We start from the raw sequence: 17,161 nt of genomic DNA on the forward strand, positions 1-17,161 counted from the left end.
GTAGTAGGAAGGTGTTGGCCATCCTTGAATGCAGTGGTGTCATCCTCACCTAGGACTCAACCTCCTTGTTGGGACAAGGGACCAGATGTGCCCACTGGTCATGACTAAGCACTTGGAGTCTCTGTTATAAGCAGACAGGTCCCTTCTCATGTGTTTGTTTTTTTTTTTTTTTTTTTTTTTTTCTTGTTTTGAGGTTTGCGACAGTGGTTTTGGGGCTGGTCAGCCTGAAGAATGTGGCAGTATCCTTTGCGGAGACCGTGAAGAGCTCGGCTCCCATTTTCACAGTGATCATGTCTCGGATGATTCTGGGGGAGTACACAGGTAGGGACTCTCCTGGTCCTGCCTTCATCTACAGTGTCACCTACTGCCCATTATGTGCTGGGTCTTGTTCAGTTTTCCAGAGCTTCTCAGAGCAGTGACGGTGCTGGAACCACTTGTTTCACTTCTTGAAAAGTTTTCTTGGCAGTCACATGTGTCTCCTGCAGTCCTTTGAGCAAATGCTTCATCAAGCTGGCTGTGTGCTGGGGCGTTTGTGGGAGACTGAGGGTCAGAGGAGGATGACACCTCCAGTTGGTGGGAGTGGGGTGGAAGCTGGAGAGTGAACAGCAGGCAGGTTCTCCAAGGGCTGATCTTGATCCAAAGACAATAAGGCAATATCCATATTCAATGATAAGGACTCCCTCTTTAATGGACAGGCAGGTCACTTCCTTAGGGTGCTTTGTGACGCTTTTTTACTTTTTGCAGATAGAGTTTCTCTGTGTAGCCCTGGCTGTCCTGGAACTAGCTCTGTAGACCAGGCTGGCCTTGAACTCAGAGACTCACCTGCTTCTGCCTCCCGAGTGCTGGGATCAGAGGTGTGTGCCACTGCTGCCCAGCTTGCTTTATGGCAACTGTTTCTCTTTTGTCCCCAGGGCTGAGGAAGTCAGATTTATTTTAATAATGTGTAGACTGTTTCTGATTACTTTCTTACCATGTTAGACCCATACCCTATGAACTTTTTAAAAAATTTTATATGTATGAGTGTTTTGTTTGCATGTATATGTGTGTACTACTCGCATGTCTGGTACCCAAGGGTTTCCTGAAGCTGGAGTTACAAATGGTTTTGAGCCACCATGTGGATTCAGGTCCTCTGCAAGAGCAACCAGTCCCCTGATCCACTGAGCTATCTCTCCAGTGTCTCTCCCCTACCAACCTTTTGAAAATCAGCATATTCTGGGCTAGAAAGATGGCTCACTAGTTAAGAGCACTTGCTGCTCTTGTAGAGGACCTGAATTTACTTCCCAGAATCTATATTTGAGGCTCACAACTGCCTGAAACTCCAGCTCCAGGAATCTAACTCTCTTCTGACTGTTGAGAACACATTCACAAGTGGCACACATTCACATAGATACATACACATACATATCAGAAAAAATAAGTCTTAAAAATAAAAATAGCATATTCAAGATTGTTATATTCAAGTTAGGTGGGGCTGGAGCAACAGCTCTTTGATTAAGAGCACTTGCTGAGCCGGGCAGTTGTGGCGCACGCCTTTAATCCCAGCACTCAGGAGGCAGAGGCAGGCAGATCTTTGTGAGTTTGAGGCCAGCCTGGTCTACAGAGCAAGATCCAAGAAAGGCGCAAAGCTACACAGAGAAACCCTGTCTCGAAAAACCAAAAAAAAAGAATTAGCAAAAAAAAGAGCACTGGCTGATCTTCCAGAATACTGTGGTTCATTTCCCAGCAAACACATGGCAGCTGACAACTGTCCGTAACTCCAGTTCCTGGATTTGTATGTGTGATACCCTCTTCTAACATCCAGGGGCACTGCTTGAAGGTGGTACACAGAAATACATGCATGCAGAACACACAAAATAATAAAATAAGATGGAGAATAGTACATCAAATAAATCTTTTATAAGAATGGTATTGATTTATATTTGTATTTGCTTATATTAAATAAAAGACAAGATCAGAATTGGAGGCACATATCAATGGCAGAGTGCTTGCCTAGTGTGCATAAAGCCCTGGGTTCCATCTCAATACCATACATGCACAGAAATACAATACCTTGAAAGGAAGGCAACTGGCCTCCTACAGGGGCCGGAGTGAGACCAGCCAGACTGGCCACAGGATTCTTCTCACATGTGCTTTTGGAACTGTATAACTTTTTAGGTTATTGTAAACCAGAATCAGAGCTGGGGATATAGCTCACAATCAATAAACCAGAATCAAAGGGACAAAAGACCAATTCCTAAAAATCACAAGCAACTTGAATCAAAGGAACCTTATCAAGTTAGAAGCCAGGTATGGCGGTACACACCTTTACCCCAGCACTCGAGAGGCAGAGGCAGGCATATCTCTGTGGTTCGAGGCCAGTCTGGTCTACATAGTTCTAGGACAGCCAGAGCTACTTACTTATTGAGAAGACCCTGTTATAGACTAACAAAAAACAAACAAGAAAAAGAGGGTTATTTCAAATGATTCTAAAACATCATGATTTGGCTTCTGACCATGACGAACAAGCTTCAAGCAACCATTCACTTGTCAAGAACAATTAATAAATGCTGGTGAAATTTATCAAGAAGGAATCTGTCAGAGAGGCCTTAGAGAATGTCCGAGGTGCTAGTTTTTGTTTTGTTTTGTTTTGTTTTTCCGAGACAGGGTTTTTCTGTGCAGCCCAAGCTGTCCTGGAACTCTGTAGACTAGGCTGGCCTCGAACTCATAGACTATGTTTCAAAGGGAGTCTAGGTTCACTGGGAGAAGTAGCCTGGTTATGTGTCACCATCTCCCCAGGAGGCATTTGGTCATTGTGTGGTAGCTGAGAATCTTAGTTGCCAAGGAGGAAGTCAGACCCAAGGAACAGTCTGAAAGAAGCCAGACTTAGAGCTGGGATTCTGACTCTGGTGAAGCCCAAGTTGGAGAGGTGTTGGCTGTGCCACAGTTGCCCAGAAGCAGTCAGGTAAAGTGCAAATATCTAGTTCTCTCTGGAATTTTATACAGTTGTACACCATTTAAATGAAAATTACCGAAGAGACAAAGGATAAGACCAACCATAGAAAGCCAAGAAAGGGCTTGAAAAAAAAAGATTTTCTCAAGATAGGCCTACATGTCCTTTCCTGAGCTTGGTCTTCTGGGCTCAGGATCATTCAGTTCCTTGATTACTTCCTAAGGAGTTCAAGTCCCTGCACTGGGCCTTACCAACCTGTCCTGGAACAGGAACCATTTCTCCTGAAATTACTTTGAACTGATCATGGGACTGTGACTGTTACTTTTGATAAACATAAAGGACACATGTCCTTGTTTTCTTTGACTATTGAACTAAGTAAGTCCTGTATATAAAATTGAAAAGGTTCTGAATAGTACCTGATATCATTTCCAAAAGAAATATAGGTAGGAACTGTGATTTGCATTTCAGTGAACAGATTTTTTTAATTAAGTATTTATCTGTGTGTGTGTGTGTGTGCGCGCGTGCGTGCGTGCGTGCGTGCGTGCGTGCGTGCGTGCGTGCGTGCGGGTGTGTGTGTGTGTGTGTGTGTGTGTGTGTGTTTGCATGTTTGCCATGTGTATGAGTGCATGCAGAGGACAGAGGAAAGTATCAGATTCCCTGTTACTTAGTCACAGACAGTGATAAGCCCAAAGTAAGTGCTGAGAACTAAGTTGGGGTCCTCTAGAAGAGCATCAAGCATTCTCAAATGCTGAATGATGTTTTGTTTCGGTTTTTGAGATTTTTTTGAGTTTCTTTGTGTAGCCCTGGCTGTCCTGGAACTTGCTCTGTAGACCAGGCTGGCCTCAAACTCAGAGATCTGCCTGCCTCTGCCTCCCAAATATTGGGATCAAAGGTGTGCACCACACACCTGGCTTGTTTCTTGTTTGGTGTTTTGGTTGGTTGGTTGGTTGGTTGGTTGGTTGGTTGGTTGGTTTTGGTTGTTGTTGTTTCCAAAAAGAAATAAACTGGAGGAGCCAGCAGTGGGTAAAGGAGCCTGCTGCCAAGGGTGAAAACCTGAGTTCAATCCTTAGTACCTAATGGTATAAGGAGGGAACTATCTCCCACAAGTTATCCTCTAACCTGCACATGTGTGCCATGGCCTGTGTGCATCCACACTTACGCACACTCCTGTTTTGTTCTTGCCAGGGCTGTTGGTCAACCTGTCCCTCATCCCGGTCATGGGAGGACTAGCATTGTGCACCGCCACTGAAATAAGCTTCAACACCCTGGGGTTTTCTGCTGCATTATCCACCAACATTATGGATTGGTGAGTTACAGATCACAAGGGTAAATGATGAAGGAGAGGTTGCTTAAGAATTGCTGGTTTTTTCTTCACCCAAGTCCACAGGTGTTCAAATCCAGGCTAGCTCAGCCCCACTTCTGTTACTCAGAGCCAGGCTCTACTGCCCTGCCTTTTCTTCAAGAAGTACAACAGTAACTTCCAGATCAGGTGCATTTTCTCCTAACCAGGCTGGAATTTGATGACGTGTTGTCCTGATTCTTTCATTTTGTTTTGTTTTTCGAGACAGGGTTTCTCTGTGAATCAGTCCTGGCTGTCCTGGTTACAGTCAGGATAATTGTTTTAATCAGTATGGTAACTAGACTGGTGTGGTGGCACATGTGCCTGTAATCTGGGCAGAAGCAGGAGAAATACTGTGAGCTACAGGTCGTTGAGGGATACATAGTGAGACACTACCTTAAATAACAACAACAACAACAACAACAACGAAATAACCACAGTGAGGTCTTCTGACCTTCACATATGTACCATGGCATTCATATACACACCCACATATTTGTGTGCTTTCTCTGTCTCTCCCCCTCCCCTGGTGTGTGTGTGTGTGTGTGTGTGTGTGTGTGTGTGTGTGTGTGTGTGTGTGTGTGTGTGTGTGTTACACTGTAGGATGTAATTAATATGCTAATTCTTCTACAAATAATGTTGTCTGATGACAAATAGAATAGAATAGAATATTAATCTATTAACTAATAGATTAATTAAGGAGAATAGAAGCTTAATCCTGTATGTCACATAGTCAGGCTAAATAAAGCCAAGGAAGAAGCCAGAGAACATCTCTCAAGGCTCTAAAGCCAGTCTTCTGGAACATTTTTTCTCTTCCTGGCTAAGTGAGTATATCCTGGTGTCTCTCAGGCAGATGCCAATCATATGTCAAAGACCTGGGGGAAAATGTTGAATTGGTGTTATTAGTCACACAGTCTGTTGAGGGTTAGGTCATATTCCAGTGCTGTTTCTTTTTGTTATTTTTTTCTCACTGTATAGTCTAGGCTATCCTACTGCCTCAACCTCCTGAGTGCTGAGGTGACTTTTAGTGCCTAATCACTGTATCTGACAAGTTATTTCCATCTGTCTTGTCACTGTATCCCACTGTGTCAGGTTCTGGTCTCTGAGGTCACTTCTGAAGCCAGAATTGTTTTATTTTCCCATTGGCTATTTGTATGTTTTCCCTGTGGTGTGTCTGTTCATAAGTCTGGCTTAAAAATCTGATTCATAGCTGGGCGGTGATGGTGCACGCCTTTAATCCCCGCACTCGGGAGGCAGAGACAGGCAGATCTCTGTGAGTTTGAGGCCAGCCTGGTCTACAGAGTGAGTTCCAGGAAAGGTGAAAAGCTACACAGAGAAACCCTGTCTTGAAGAAAAAAAAACAAAACAAAAAAAAAATCCGATTCATATACTTGTCATAGGAGCCCTGGACCCTAAGGCTACTAAATTTATGGAAACTTCATCCCCAGGGAGTTATTTTGGTTTTGTTTGCTTGCTTACTTTGCTTATTTAGGTTGGTTTTAGATTTTGTTTTTTTGAGACAGGGTCTCTCTACTTAGCCCTGGCTGTCCTAGAACTCACTATGTAGACCAAGCTATCCTTAAACTTACAGAGACCCACTTGCCTCTGTTTGCTGAGTGCTGGGATAAAGGGTGTATGCCACCCACTCTTGGCTTATATTGAATTTTTTGTTTGTTTGTTTGTTTCTAGGATTTTTTTTTTTTTTTTTTTAGGTTTTCTGTTTTGTTTTGTTTTGTTTGAGACAGGGTTTCTCTGTGTAGCTTTGGATCCTGTCCTGGAACTAGCTATGTAGACCAGGCTGTCCTTGAACTCACAGACCTGCCACTGCCTCCCGAGTGCTGGGATTAAAGGCATATGACATCACCACCCAGCTAGATCTATTTTTATCATATATGTATGAGTGTTTTGCACCTGAGACCTTCAGAGGCCCATGGAGGTCAGACGAGGATGATGGGTCTCCTAGAACTTGGGGTATGGAAGGTTGAGAGCCACCATGTCAGCTCTAGGAACCAAACCTGTGTCCACTTGTAAGAACAAGTGTTCGGGACCTCTGAGCCATCTCTCCAGCCTTCTTTTGTGATTTTGAGTCAGGGTCCCACATAGCCCAGGCTGGCTTCAAACTCATTATGTATCTGAAGATGACTCTGGACTCCCTAATCTTCCTGCCTAAGCATCCCATGTTGGGTTTTTCAAAGTGTGCAGAGCAAAACCATCGTGGTCCTCTGATGTTTGAGATGGCTGGTCATTCAGGCTCTAACTGCTTATCTGTAGAGACAGTAGGTACAGTTCTGCTTCTCAGCGAGATGATGACTGGACACACCTGGTACAGGACTGGCCTCAGGCATGTAAGTGCCTGTGGCTGTTCACCTTTGCAGCCCCTTACATCACCACCTTATTTGCTCGCTGACTCAGTGTTTGACGTCTTCTTTTTGTTCTAGTTTGCAGAATGTCTTTTCAAAAAAGCTTCTCAGTGGGGACAAATACAGGTTCTCGTGAGTATCTCCAGTAACAGTTTTTACAGTTTCTATTTTTGGCAGTGGTGTGGTGGCAGTAGTGGGGTGGGGGTGGTGAGACAATCTCTCTCCGTGTACTCCTGGCTGTCCTAGCATCCCTATACAGACCAGGCAAAGTTCCTCCTTCCTCTGCCTCACAACTGCTGGGATCAAAGGTATGCACTTCCACATCCAGCATCGAATATAATGTCATAAAGCCCACCGGGACTTTTGATCATTTTACAGCTCTGAATGAGCCCTGGGAGCCTGAACTCACTTGGTTTAAGTGGCTTTGACAGTTCTTTGTGAAAGTTGAATGAAAATCACTTGATTTCCAGCTTACTCAGCAGAATACTAAACAGCCAGCTCAGATCAGGGGGGCCCTTTCAACCTTGTCATTGTGGGAGAAGCATTTCTAGATTGCTGGTTCTTTAGAATTTTCTTTCCTAAAAATGCCTGGGTGGAAGCCTAGACCCCAGCATGGGAATGATCAAGTATTTTCTGTCGCTTTAGGGCCCCGGAACTGCAATTTTATACCAGTGCTGCTGCTGTGGCCTTGCTGATTCCAGCATGGACCTTCTTCATGGTGGGTTTTCAGCCTGGTACCCACCACACTGGGGCTACTGTTTCCCTTTGACAGTTCAGGAGAAGGGTGGGTGGCTAAATTTTAGTTTTGTGTTAGGGTTTTTAGGCTTGCTTAATTTATCTTTTGTTATAGAAATGGTATTTGCCCACTATAGAACAGATAATGGCGTTTTGTTGTTGTTGTTTTGAAACAGGGTCTCATTGTGTATCCCTGACTGGCCTGAAACTTGATGTGTAGACCATGTTAGCCTCAGACTTGCATAGATATGCCTGCCTCAGCCTCTTGAGTGCTTGTATTAAAGGAATGTGTCCCCACACCCACCTAAGTCACAGGTTTATACTTGAAACCAAACTGAGATGATCTCCCACCCTCAGCCTCCTTCCATAAGTTGCCATGTAGTGAGCTTGGTACAGATATACTCCCAACACATTTCCTGGAGTCCCTCCGTTTATGGAAATGTGTGTCTGTGTAAATCTTTTTCTTAAAACATGTTGCACTGGGAAGTCTATAGTGATCATGCTGTGGGCCATAACTTTACCTTGCCCCTCAGTTTCATACATGGTAAAGAAATTTCTCACATCGACACACTTTGCAAATGGAGGTATGACTTTGGAATTTAGTCTTGGAACTGGAATGGATGGTTGAAACATTTTATGTTCCCACTAGCAGTACACACACAGGAATTTCAGTTTCTTAAGATCTTTACCATTGAGGGGTTTTGTTTGTTTGTTTAAAACATCGAAACAGGATCTCATTTTGTAGCTCAGGCTGTCCTAGAACTCAACGTATATCCCAGGTTGGTCTCAAATTGTTGGCAATCCTAGCCTCAATCTCCCAAATGCAAAGATTGCAGGCCCAGGCTAGCCTAGAACTCACAATGCAGCCCAGCCTGGCTTTGGAACTGTTGGCTGTCTTCTTGCCTCAGTCTCCCAAGTGTTAGGATTGCAGACCTAACGTCACCTCTACCTCCCTAACACGTTCCTATTTATCTGATTTTTGATAAGATAGTGAAACACCTGAAGTGTATACATGGAGGTCAAAGGACAAGTTTGGGAGTCAGTCCTTACTTTCTACCTTATTTGCAAGCCAAGTTAGCTATCTTCCAATTTTCTGAAGATTCTCTTTGTCTCTGCTTCCCATCTTGTAATAGGAGCATGTAGCAGGAATCTTAAAAGGTCTTATTAATAAAATCAAACCTGGGGCCAGGTATTGGGGTGAATGCTGGAAGATCAGAGAGACAGAACAAGCCACAGCTAACCTCATCTGGCCAACTTCTCAGCTGATCTTGTTTCCTCAGACTGGAAGCCTCTGTGTCCTCATATCCAAATGGATCTCAGCTGAACTGCTACTCAAAAGCCTAAAAGCTTAACCAGGCCTATTTCCTCGTTTTCACAACTTAAATATTTTTCTGCTTCCTGCTATCACTTCCTGGGGATTAAAGGTGTGAGTCACCATGCCTGGCTGTTTCCAATGTGGCTTTGAACTCACAGAGATCCAGATGGATCTCTGCCTTTGGAATGCTAGGATTAAAGGTGTGTGTGCCACCATTTTCTGGCCTCTATGTCTGTCTAGTGGCTGTTCTCTGTTCTCTGACCCCAGATAAATTTATTAGGGGGTACAATATATTGGGGAACACAATATCACCACAGGAGCGATAAGATTACATATATGTACTACCGTGTTTAGCTATATATATGTTCTGGGGATCTGACTGAGTTTTTTTTTTGTTTTGTTTTGTTTTTTGTTTTTTTTTAAAGATTTATTTATTTATTATGTATACAGAAGAGGGCGCCAGATCTCATTACAGATGGTAGTGAGCCACCATGTGGTTGCTAGGAATTGAACTCAGGACCTCTGGAAGAACAGTCGGTGCTCTTAACCTCTGAGCCATCTCTCCAGCCCCTTGTTTTTGGTTTTTGGAGACAGAATTTCTCTGTTGAACAGTCCTGCTTGTCCTGAAACTCACTCTGTAGCCCATTCTGGCCTCGAACTCACAGATATCCGCCAGGCTCTGCCTCCCGAGTGCTGGGATTAAAAGCGTGCCCCACCACCGCCCGGCTAAAAGCTTTTATACTTGTATTCCAAGTGTGTTTCCCCAGCACCTCCCCCAACTTTTGAGATAAGATCAAAATTAACCCAGGTTGGGCTCAAATTTGCTGTTTATCTCAGACAGTCCAGATCCTCCTGTCTCGACTTCCTAAATGCTGGGATTATAGGCATGTAGTACCCTGCCTAGCCCAGTCTTGATAAATGTGGTAGAGTGCTCTCTAGCAAAGAGGCATTCAGAGCTGAGTGTTACTGCTCTTCAATTACTGGGCACCAGTGAAATCACATCTTCTCAGCAGTGATGGCAGGCCAGACACAGCAGGGAGACACAGGCCTGAAGCATGTCCTTTTGTTTTGGCCATAGGATGTCCCAGTGATTGGCAGGAGTGGGAAGAGCTTCAGCTACAGCCAGGACCTCGTGCTGCTGCTGCTGACAGATGGCGCCTTGTTTCACCTTCAGAGTGTCACTGCATATGCCCTTATGGGAAAGATCTCCCCTGTGACTTTCAGGTGAGTGGAATGTTTTTTCAGGAGACATGGAAGAAGGTTGAGGTTCTCTTCTGTAGTAACAGATGGTGGCACATTATGGTTTCTTTGATATTTTGTATCACCACTGTATGAAATTGATATTCAGGGAACCTTTTCCTAGAAATCTTTGTTGCAGAAATTTTTCGGAGATTCTTTGGATATTTTTCTTATATAGAAGAGAGCTGTCAACATTGTCTAAATATTAATCTGTTTGAGGTGTGTAGATGTAACCAACCGTCTTATTAAATAAGAAACACAGAACCAATGCAAAGAAGAAAGCCAAGAGATCAGAGCTAAGAGCCTTACCCGTCTGCTGCAGCTAACCTCTTCAGCCAAGAGACCTACTTCCTGTGTTTTTGTCTTTATATAGACTTTCTGTTCTGCCTTCTCATTGGTTGTAAACCCAACCACATGACTGCCTCATCACTGCCTGTTTGTACAGACTTGTACTTTTAGGGAGTAATAGCAAGGAAAAAAGAGGTTTTTTCAGCCGGGCGTGGTGGCGCACGCCTTTAATCCCAGCACTCGGGAGGCAGAGCCAGGCGGATCTTTGTGAGTTTGAGGCCAGCCTGGGCTACCAAGTGAGTTCCAGGAAAGGCGCAAAGCTACACAGAGAAACCCTGTCTCGAAAAATCCAAAAAAAAAAAAAGAGGTTTTTTCCCCAAATATTTCTGTCTGTGGTTGATTTACTCCAGACATGTCTAACCCTTAGAGCCTATTAATCTCATCATAGAAAGTTCAAGCAGGCCGAAAAGCATAAAAATTAAGTTATCCATACTCCCAGCCCAACAGAACAAAAGTCCAGGCATTTTAATGTATTTCATATTAACTGTTTCTACTGGGTCATAATGTGTGCATGGGGCCATTTTCACTTAAGAAATTATAGCATCTTAGGGTTATTTTTTCCCCTCAGGTCTGTAAAGATTTTGACAGCATACATGATGTTTGTCTCATTCTTTTAATAAAGAGCAAGCTGAAGTATTTAGGGGCAAAATATCCCAGTGTTGCAGGGAGTGGTGGCACAGTACTTAGAAGTTTGAGGCATGAGAATAGAGGCAAGCGTAGGACCCATGGTGAGAACTCTCCCTCCCCACACTCCCAAAACAGACACACCACAATATCTCCAGGTGACTTTAAAATATTTCAGTTCAGGAGCTGGAAATTGACTGAGTGGTTCTTAAAGAGGACCAGGGTTCAGTTCAGAGCACCCACATGGCAGCTCACAACCATGTGTAACTCCACTTCCAGGGATCCAACCTATGTGGTGCACTGCACATACGTGGTGCGTATACATGCTCTCAGGTACACACACACAGACTACAATAAACATTTTAGTTCAAATAAATAATAGACAGGTGTTGTAGCACACGTGTGTAATCCCAGTATTCAAGAGACTAATGCAGGAGGACCACTGCAAGTTCAAGGCCAGCCTAGGGCATGTAGCAAGACCTTGTCTCAAAAAACTAAGACAAGGACCTGGAAAGATGGCTTAGAGGTTTAGAGCACTTGTTTCTCTTACAGAAGACCTGGGTTTTATTCCCAGACCCACATGGTGATTCACAGCCATCCATAACTTCATTCCAGGGGATCTAATGCCCCCGTCTTCTGTGAGCACCAAGTATGCACATGGTTCATATATAGACATGCAGGCAAAACACTCACACAAAAAGTGAAATAATAAATAAAATGTTTTTAATAAGGGAAAAATAACTAAGGCAAAAGTGGGTGTGATAATGCATATTTATAATCCCAGTACTCAGGCAGAGGCAGCATTGGTAGTTCAAAGCCAGCCTCATCTATATGATGAAGGAAAAAAGAAAGAAAGTTCAAGCAAAGATGACAAAATGCCATTCATCCAGTCCAAGTGATGGGGATATACCATAGTGTTTCACCACTTCTCTGTTTGAGGTTTTCCTTCTAATTTATTTATTTAATATGTACGGGTGTTTTGTCTACATGTATATGTGTACTTCATGGGCATGCTTGGAGCCCATGGAGGCCAGAAGAGGGCATTGGATTCCCTGGGACTGGAGTTATAGACAGTTGTGAGCCATCATCCGTGCTGGGAACCAAACCCAAGTTCTCTGGAAGAGCAGTTGCTGCTCTTACCCACTGAGTCATTTCTTCAGCCCCTGTTTTGACAGTTTTCATTAAAAAGAATAAACCTGAGAAACAAAAGAACAAAGTTGCAAGCAAAACCCCTAGTGCTCCCAACCCTTGGCCCCGTCCTTGGGGCCAAGACCCTGGATGGAGGACACAGCGGTGAGACATTTGCCAGTCACTGCCAACAGCATGCTCTACTCTGTGTGGGTGTGAACCCAGAGCCTAACTGTTTTCTCCGCTCTGTTGCTATAGTGTCGCCAGCACTGTGAAGCACGCCTTGTCTATCTGGCTCAGCATCATCGTTTTCGGCAACAAAATCACCAGCCTGTCTGCCATCGGCACCATCCTTGTCACAGTGGGTGTCTTGCTCTACAACAAGGCCAGGCAGTATCAGCAGGAGACCATGCAGAGTCTGGCCACAGCCACTAGCCGGGCCCCAGAGGGTGACACAGAGTCGCTGGTTCCCCAGGACTCTAGACAGCACCACTGAGCTCGTTCTGATGCTGTGTCCCCTGGAAACCAGGCCTAGACTGTCCTCCTGCACTCTATGCTGGAATAGAGAGGCAGACTACATGGTCAGGTCTCTTGCTCCTCACTCGACATGAGGTGAGGAATTTGGGGATGAGCTTCTGCCTGACAGAGCCCTGCAGGAGGAAGCATATGGCCTGCAGCTACACTGGCACGCTGCCCAGGCTGCAAATGGGCCAATGACTCAGTGGGCCAACTGTGCATTAAGCACAGGTTCCAGTACCAACATGAATTGCTCTCTACTTGATGCCATCCAGGAGACCTCAACTTGGTTATACCCACCACCACCACCGGCACTGAAGCCTCCTGGTTCCTGACCCTCTGTGAAACAGAAATCTCAGATGCCAATGACTCTAGCATGGAGCCACAGAACCCTGGGAAACCAGAGCGGCAGACAAGTGTCTCCTTCCACAGAGGGACAGTGCTTGTGTGAAGGGAGAGTCTCTCCTTTGGGCCTGTGTTACACTGATCTACCCCACTCCAGGTTTGCTGTCTCATGTTTCTGCTACCCTTTTGGTCATTTCTCCAACTCTGGGAAGTAGGCGACAGATCTCTAATTAGAACAGGTGCCCAGGAGTTCTTTTCCATCTTGGGTATGATGAATGTGAAGCAGGCTGTTCCAAATGACATAGTTGACCACCCCGCACGATTCCCCTTCAAGATGGATAGTAGGAAAGTGTAGCAGAGACTTTGAGTGTTTACAGGTTATGTTGCATTTAAAGTGACACTGCTTTTTAACAAAGCAGGCACCTGTAAAAGCTTCTGGAGTGTCTGCATGTAAGGTGAATGAGTCTATGTACATAGCAGCCTCTTCCCAGGGATCATATGTGTCACTTCCTGAGCCACCAGGTGCCCAGAGCCTGTCCCTCCTCCCAGGGTCACTAGTGTCAGAGCTCAAGGTGTCTGAGTAGTGGAGGCTTGGGCGGCATGAGATGCTGAGGTTCTTCTACCTTATCATTTTGTGGGATCTAATGTATGGTGCAATCCATGGCCAGCCAATCTTTCTCTCTCCATTGACCCAAACTCTGAGACTTACGAGCCTTAGCCACTGGCACTTCTTGTTCCAAGTCTCACTTCTCGTCTCTGCGGTACATCTGCAGTGCCCATGGTGGCTCACTGATTTCCACGTTGGGCTTCTTGCCTGGAAAATATGAGATAGATTGAGGCGAAAAAGAGCAATAAAAAGTTTATTTACTTGAAAAAGTCTGCTATGATGATGGATCAAAATGAGGCCTTTATATCTACAAGCCACCTGTTAAAGCTGTAACGCTGACTTGTATTCTGGACACAGGCTAGGTGTGTTCTCCCTGAGCTGTGTAAGGTCAGCACCACTGTGCAGGTGTTCTCTCGTTTGACTTTGCCCAGCTTTCTGGTTCCTTCCTCTTTGCCTTTCCCAAAATAAAGGTCCAATGGAGGGTAGATGATGGATCCCTCTGGCCTTCCTACAGACCTTGACTAATTATGCTGAGAGCCCCAAAAGACTGGTTTCTGAGTAGTATTTGGAATTTCTGTCTCTGTGTCCCATGTGGAATTAGGAAATGGCCCACGGTGACATGCTCTGTCTACCCCTCCCCAACTTCACCAGCCTCTCAGCCTGCTTTGGTTTTCTAAGTTTGTGGACTAGAAACAGAAACAAAGATTTTCTTAAAGCAATTTATTGTAAAGCTCCTTTGAGACTTGTCCTCATCATAGGCAGAAGGATCATAGAATCTGTACTAAAGCCAGCACCAGTACCCTGTCCAGTTTACATTCCATCTACATCATTGCCACACATGGCCACTTCTTCCAGCATCTCCAGGACAGGCATGGATCGAGAGTCCTGGAAGGACCCTGCTTGGCCATTTGTTATGACCATACTGTCACAATATTTTTTATTAACTTTGAGTACTTTTATAGAATTCTATGTTCTTAAGAATTGTTGCTGATGTACATGTAGAAATATCAACACCAGGTGTCTTTACTTTTTCCTGTGTCTGTGTCATTGTCTGGTCAGTTTAAACAGAACACTGGATGGACCTTCTGAGCCAGCCATCTGCTTACTCACTACACCATATAGATTTTTTTTATTTTATTTTATTTTATTTTTGGTTTTTTGAGACAGGGTTTCTCTGTGTAGCTTTGGAGCCTGTCCTGGAACTTACTTTATAGCCCAGGCTGGCCTCGATCTCACAGAGATCCACCTGCCTCTGCCTCCCGAGTGCTGGGATTAAAGGCGTGCGCACAGCAGCCACCGCCGCTGCCACCACCCGGCGCAAAATATATAGATTTCTGGAAGCTGAGTGGTGGTGCACACCTTTAATCCCAGCACTTGGGAGGCAGAGCTAGGTGGATCTCTGTGAGTTCAAGGCCAGCCTGGTCTACAGCTTGAGATCCAGGACAGGCACCAAAATTACACAGAGAAACCCTGTCTCCGAAAAAAGAAGAAGAAGAAATATACAGATTTCTAATTTCAAAACACTTCTAGGGGCTGGAGAGATGACTTACTGGTTAAGAATGGTTAAGAACTAGTAGTACCCTTGCTGAGGACCCATGTTCAGTTCCCCAAACACATGTAAGGTGCCTCACAAGTGCCTGGAACTCCACCTTTAGGGATTTTGATGCCTCTAGCTTCTTTGGGCATCTGTACTCCCATGCACATACATACCCATGTGTCCACACGTGTGCGCGCGCAAAACTTCCATGGCTTTGGGGTGTAGCTTAGTGGTACATCACTGTTATGCATTGTGAGGCCCTTGGGTTGGTCCCCAGCAGCACACATGGGATAAAGGGATGAAGGGGAGACAACAAACCCCCAAAACTTACACCACTAAAAACCACAGAAGATGTTTTGTTTTGTTTGTTTTTAAAGTTGGGCGTGGTGGCACTGACTGTAATCATAGTCCTGAGGAGGCATTAGGCTACATAGTGATTTCAAGACCAATTTTGGCTACATATTGCAACCCTGTTTCAAAACAACAAAAAAAACATTTTTTTCTGATCTTTGTAATTTCTTGCATATCAGCACCATAACTGTCTGCCTGGGAAGTTGAGAGTACTTTGTGCAATCCAAAATGTGTTTCTAATTTGAGAAACGTAGAAACAATGAATCAGAGGAGATGAAAGACAATAAAAGCTACACCAGGGAATCAGTCAAGTAAACTTTGTTCCTTTAAAGCTTCACAACACAAGTGGCTCAGTGACCTGCTCTGTACACCACCACCTTGCTCTGCTGTAACCTGCTCTCTATAGACACCACCTGGCTCCTCTGTGACCCTGCTTTCTAGATACCACCTTGCTCAGTGGAGACTGTAAATGCATTCACTCTCCGAGTGACGTCTAGAACCTGCAAGCATTTCCTAACATTGGAAAAGAGTAAACAGAGGTGTTACTAGAGATGTGAAACCATGCCAGTTCTGAGTTGAGTTTCTCTTCGTAAGCCATATTGTCCTTGTAATCCTTGAACTCTACATCCTTCTACTTGAGCCTTCTTAGTACTGACATTACAAGCATGAGTCACCACCCCTGGTTTTTTCAATTCTCTTGCCCCTGAGAAACTGCTGTTTTTCCCTCAACACAGAAATATATGGCCTACCTATGAGGGCCTCTTCCTCTCCCTGTTTTTTTTTGTTTGTTTGTTTGTTTTTGTTTTTGTTTTGTTTTGTTTTGTTTTTGGTTAGGGCTAGAACTCAGGGCTTCAGGAATACTAGGAATGCTCTTGCTCTTGTCTGAGCTATACCCCCAGTCTGTTTTCTTAGTTGATAAATGTCTTGGCTGTCTGCATGAATTACAACAGAACCTTAAGGTCATGCTAATTATGGACAGACAGTACCATCTACAATTCAGAGTATAGTAGGTTTTAACTTCGGTTTCTCCTGAGTATGTTTTCCAGTTTTCTTGGGGGCTCGAATCTTGAGTTAGGTGGGTGTTGGATCCATGTTCCAGTTTAGTTTGAAACCAATCCAATTGGCAGATTGTGTGTGTGTGTGTGTGTGGTTCCTCTTTGCTTTGTCTTTAGATTCCATTTCTGGGACTCAAACTGCATTAAATTCATTTGTAATGTCTGGATTTGAAGATTGTTGTGAATCTCTATTTGTTCAAGCAGTGTTGGCACTTTGGAAAAGGCCATAGTTTAAGGTGGTAAGTCCCACATCAAAAGAAACTTGATACTATCTTGGTAATTGTCTACATCAAAGCCAAGTCATATTTGTTTTGCACCAAACAATGAGGGAACTAAAATGCATCATAAAATGTATAAAATGTTTTGTATTTAACCTATTTCAGTATTTCAGTGATTATATTAATGCCTCCTAGAATTCTGTTAAATAATTCAGTGAGTCATGTAATAAATTGGTATTGTGAAAGCCTCCTCATCCCTTTTATCCAAGCCACCAATAGTTCTTGTAAAAGAAAATAAATGTGAAATATGTACTAGTTTTCTTTGTGTAACTTTGGGGGGGGCAGTTTCTAGATAAGGTTTCTCTGTGTAGCCCTGGCTATCCTGGGACTCACAATGAAGACAAGGCTGGCCTTGAACTCACGATTTGCTTGGCTGCTTGCAGAATGCTGGAACTAAAGGTGAGCACCACCACCACCTGAATTTGCTTTTTTTTTTTTTTTTTTTTCAAATCCCA

The 17,161-nt window shown here is 44.2% G+C and overlaps 1 protein-coding gene across 11 annotated transcripts in view; it reads left to right on the plus strand.

The window, feature by feature from the left end:
- Slc35e2b (solute carrier family 35 member E2B) overlaps positions 1-16,958 on the plus strand; it is a 35,527-nt gene extending 18,569 nt beyond the window's left edge. For all 11 annotated transcript variants that reach the window (XM_042272311.2, XM_076565873.1, XM_042272309.2 and 8 more), the window contains 6 exons: positions 194-321; positions 4,115-4,235; positions 6,707-6,760; positions 7,274-7,346; positions 9,757-9,902; positions 12,276-16,958. In XM_042272311.2, coding sequence (XP_042128245.1) covers positions 194-321; positions 4,115-4,235; positions 6,707-6,760; positions 7,274-7,346; positions 9,757-9,902; positions 12,276-12,513 — 760 coding nt within the window. In that variant the 3' untranslated portion in view covers positions 12,514-16,958. The remainder of the gene's footprint in view (positions 1-193; positions 322-4,114; positions 4,236-6,706; positions 6,761-7,273; positions 7,347-9,756; positions 9,903-12,275) is intronic.
- The last annotated feature ends 203 nt before the right edge of the window (positions 16,959-17,161 follow it).

Source organism: Peromyscus maniculatus, chromosome 2, assembly GCF_049852395.1.
Source record: "Peromyscus maniculatus bairdii isolate BWxNUB_F1_BW_parent chromosome 2, HU_Pman_BW_mat_3.1, whole genome shotgun sequence".
NCBI classification, from domain to species: Eukaryota; Metazoa; Chordata; class Mammalia; order Rodentia; family Cricetidae; genus Peromyscus; species Peromyscus maniculatus.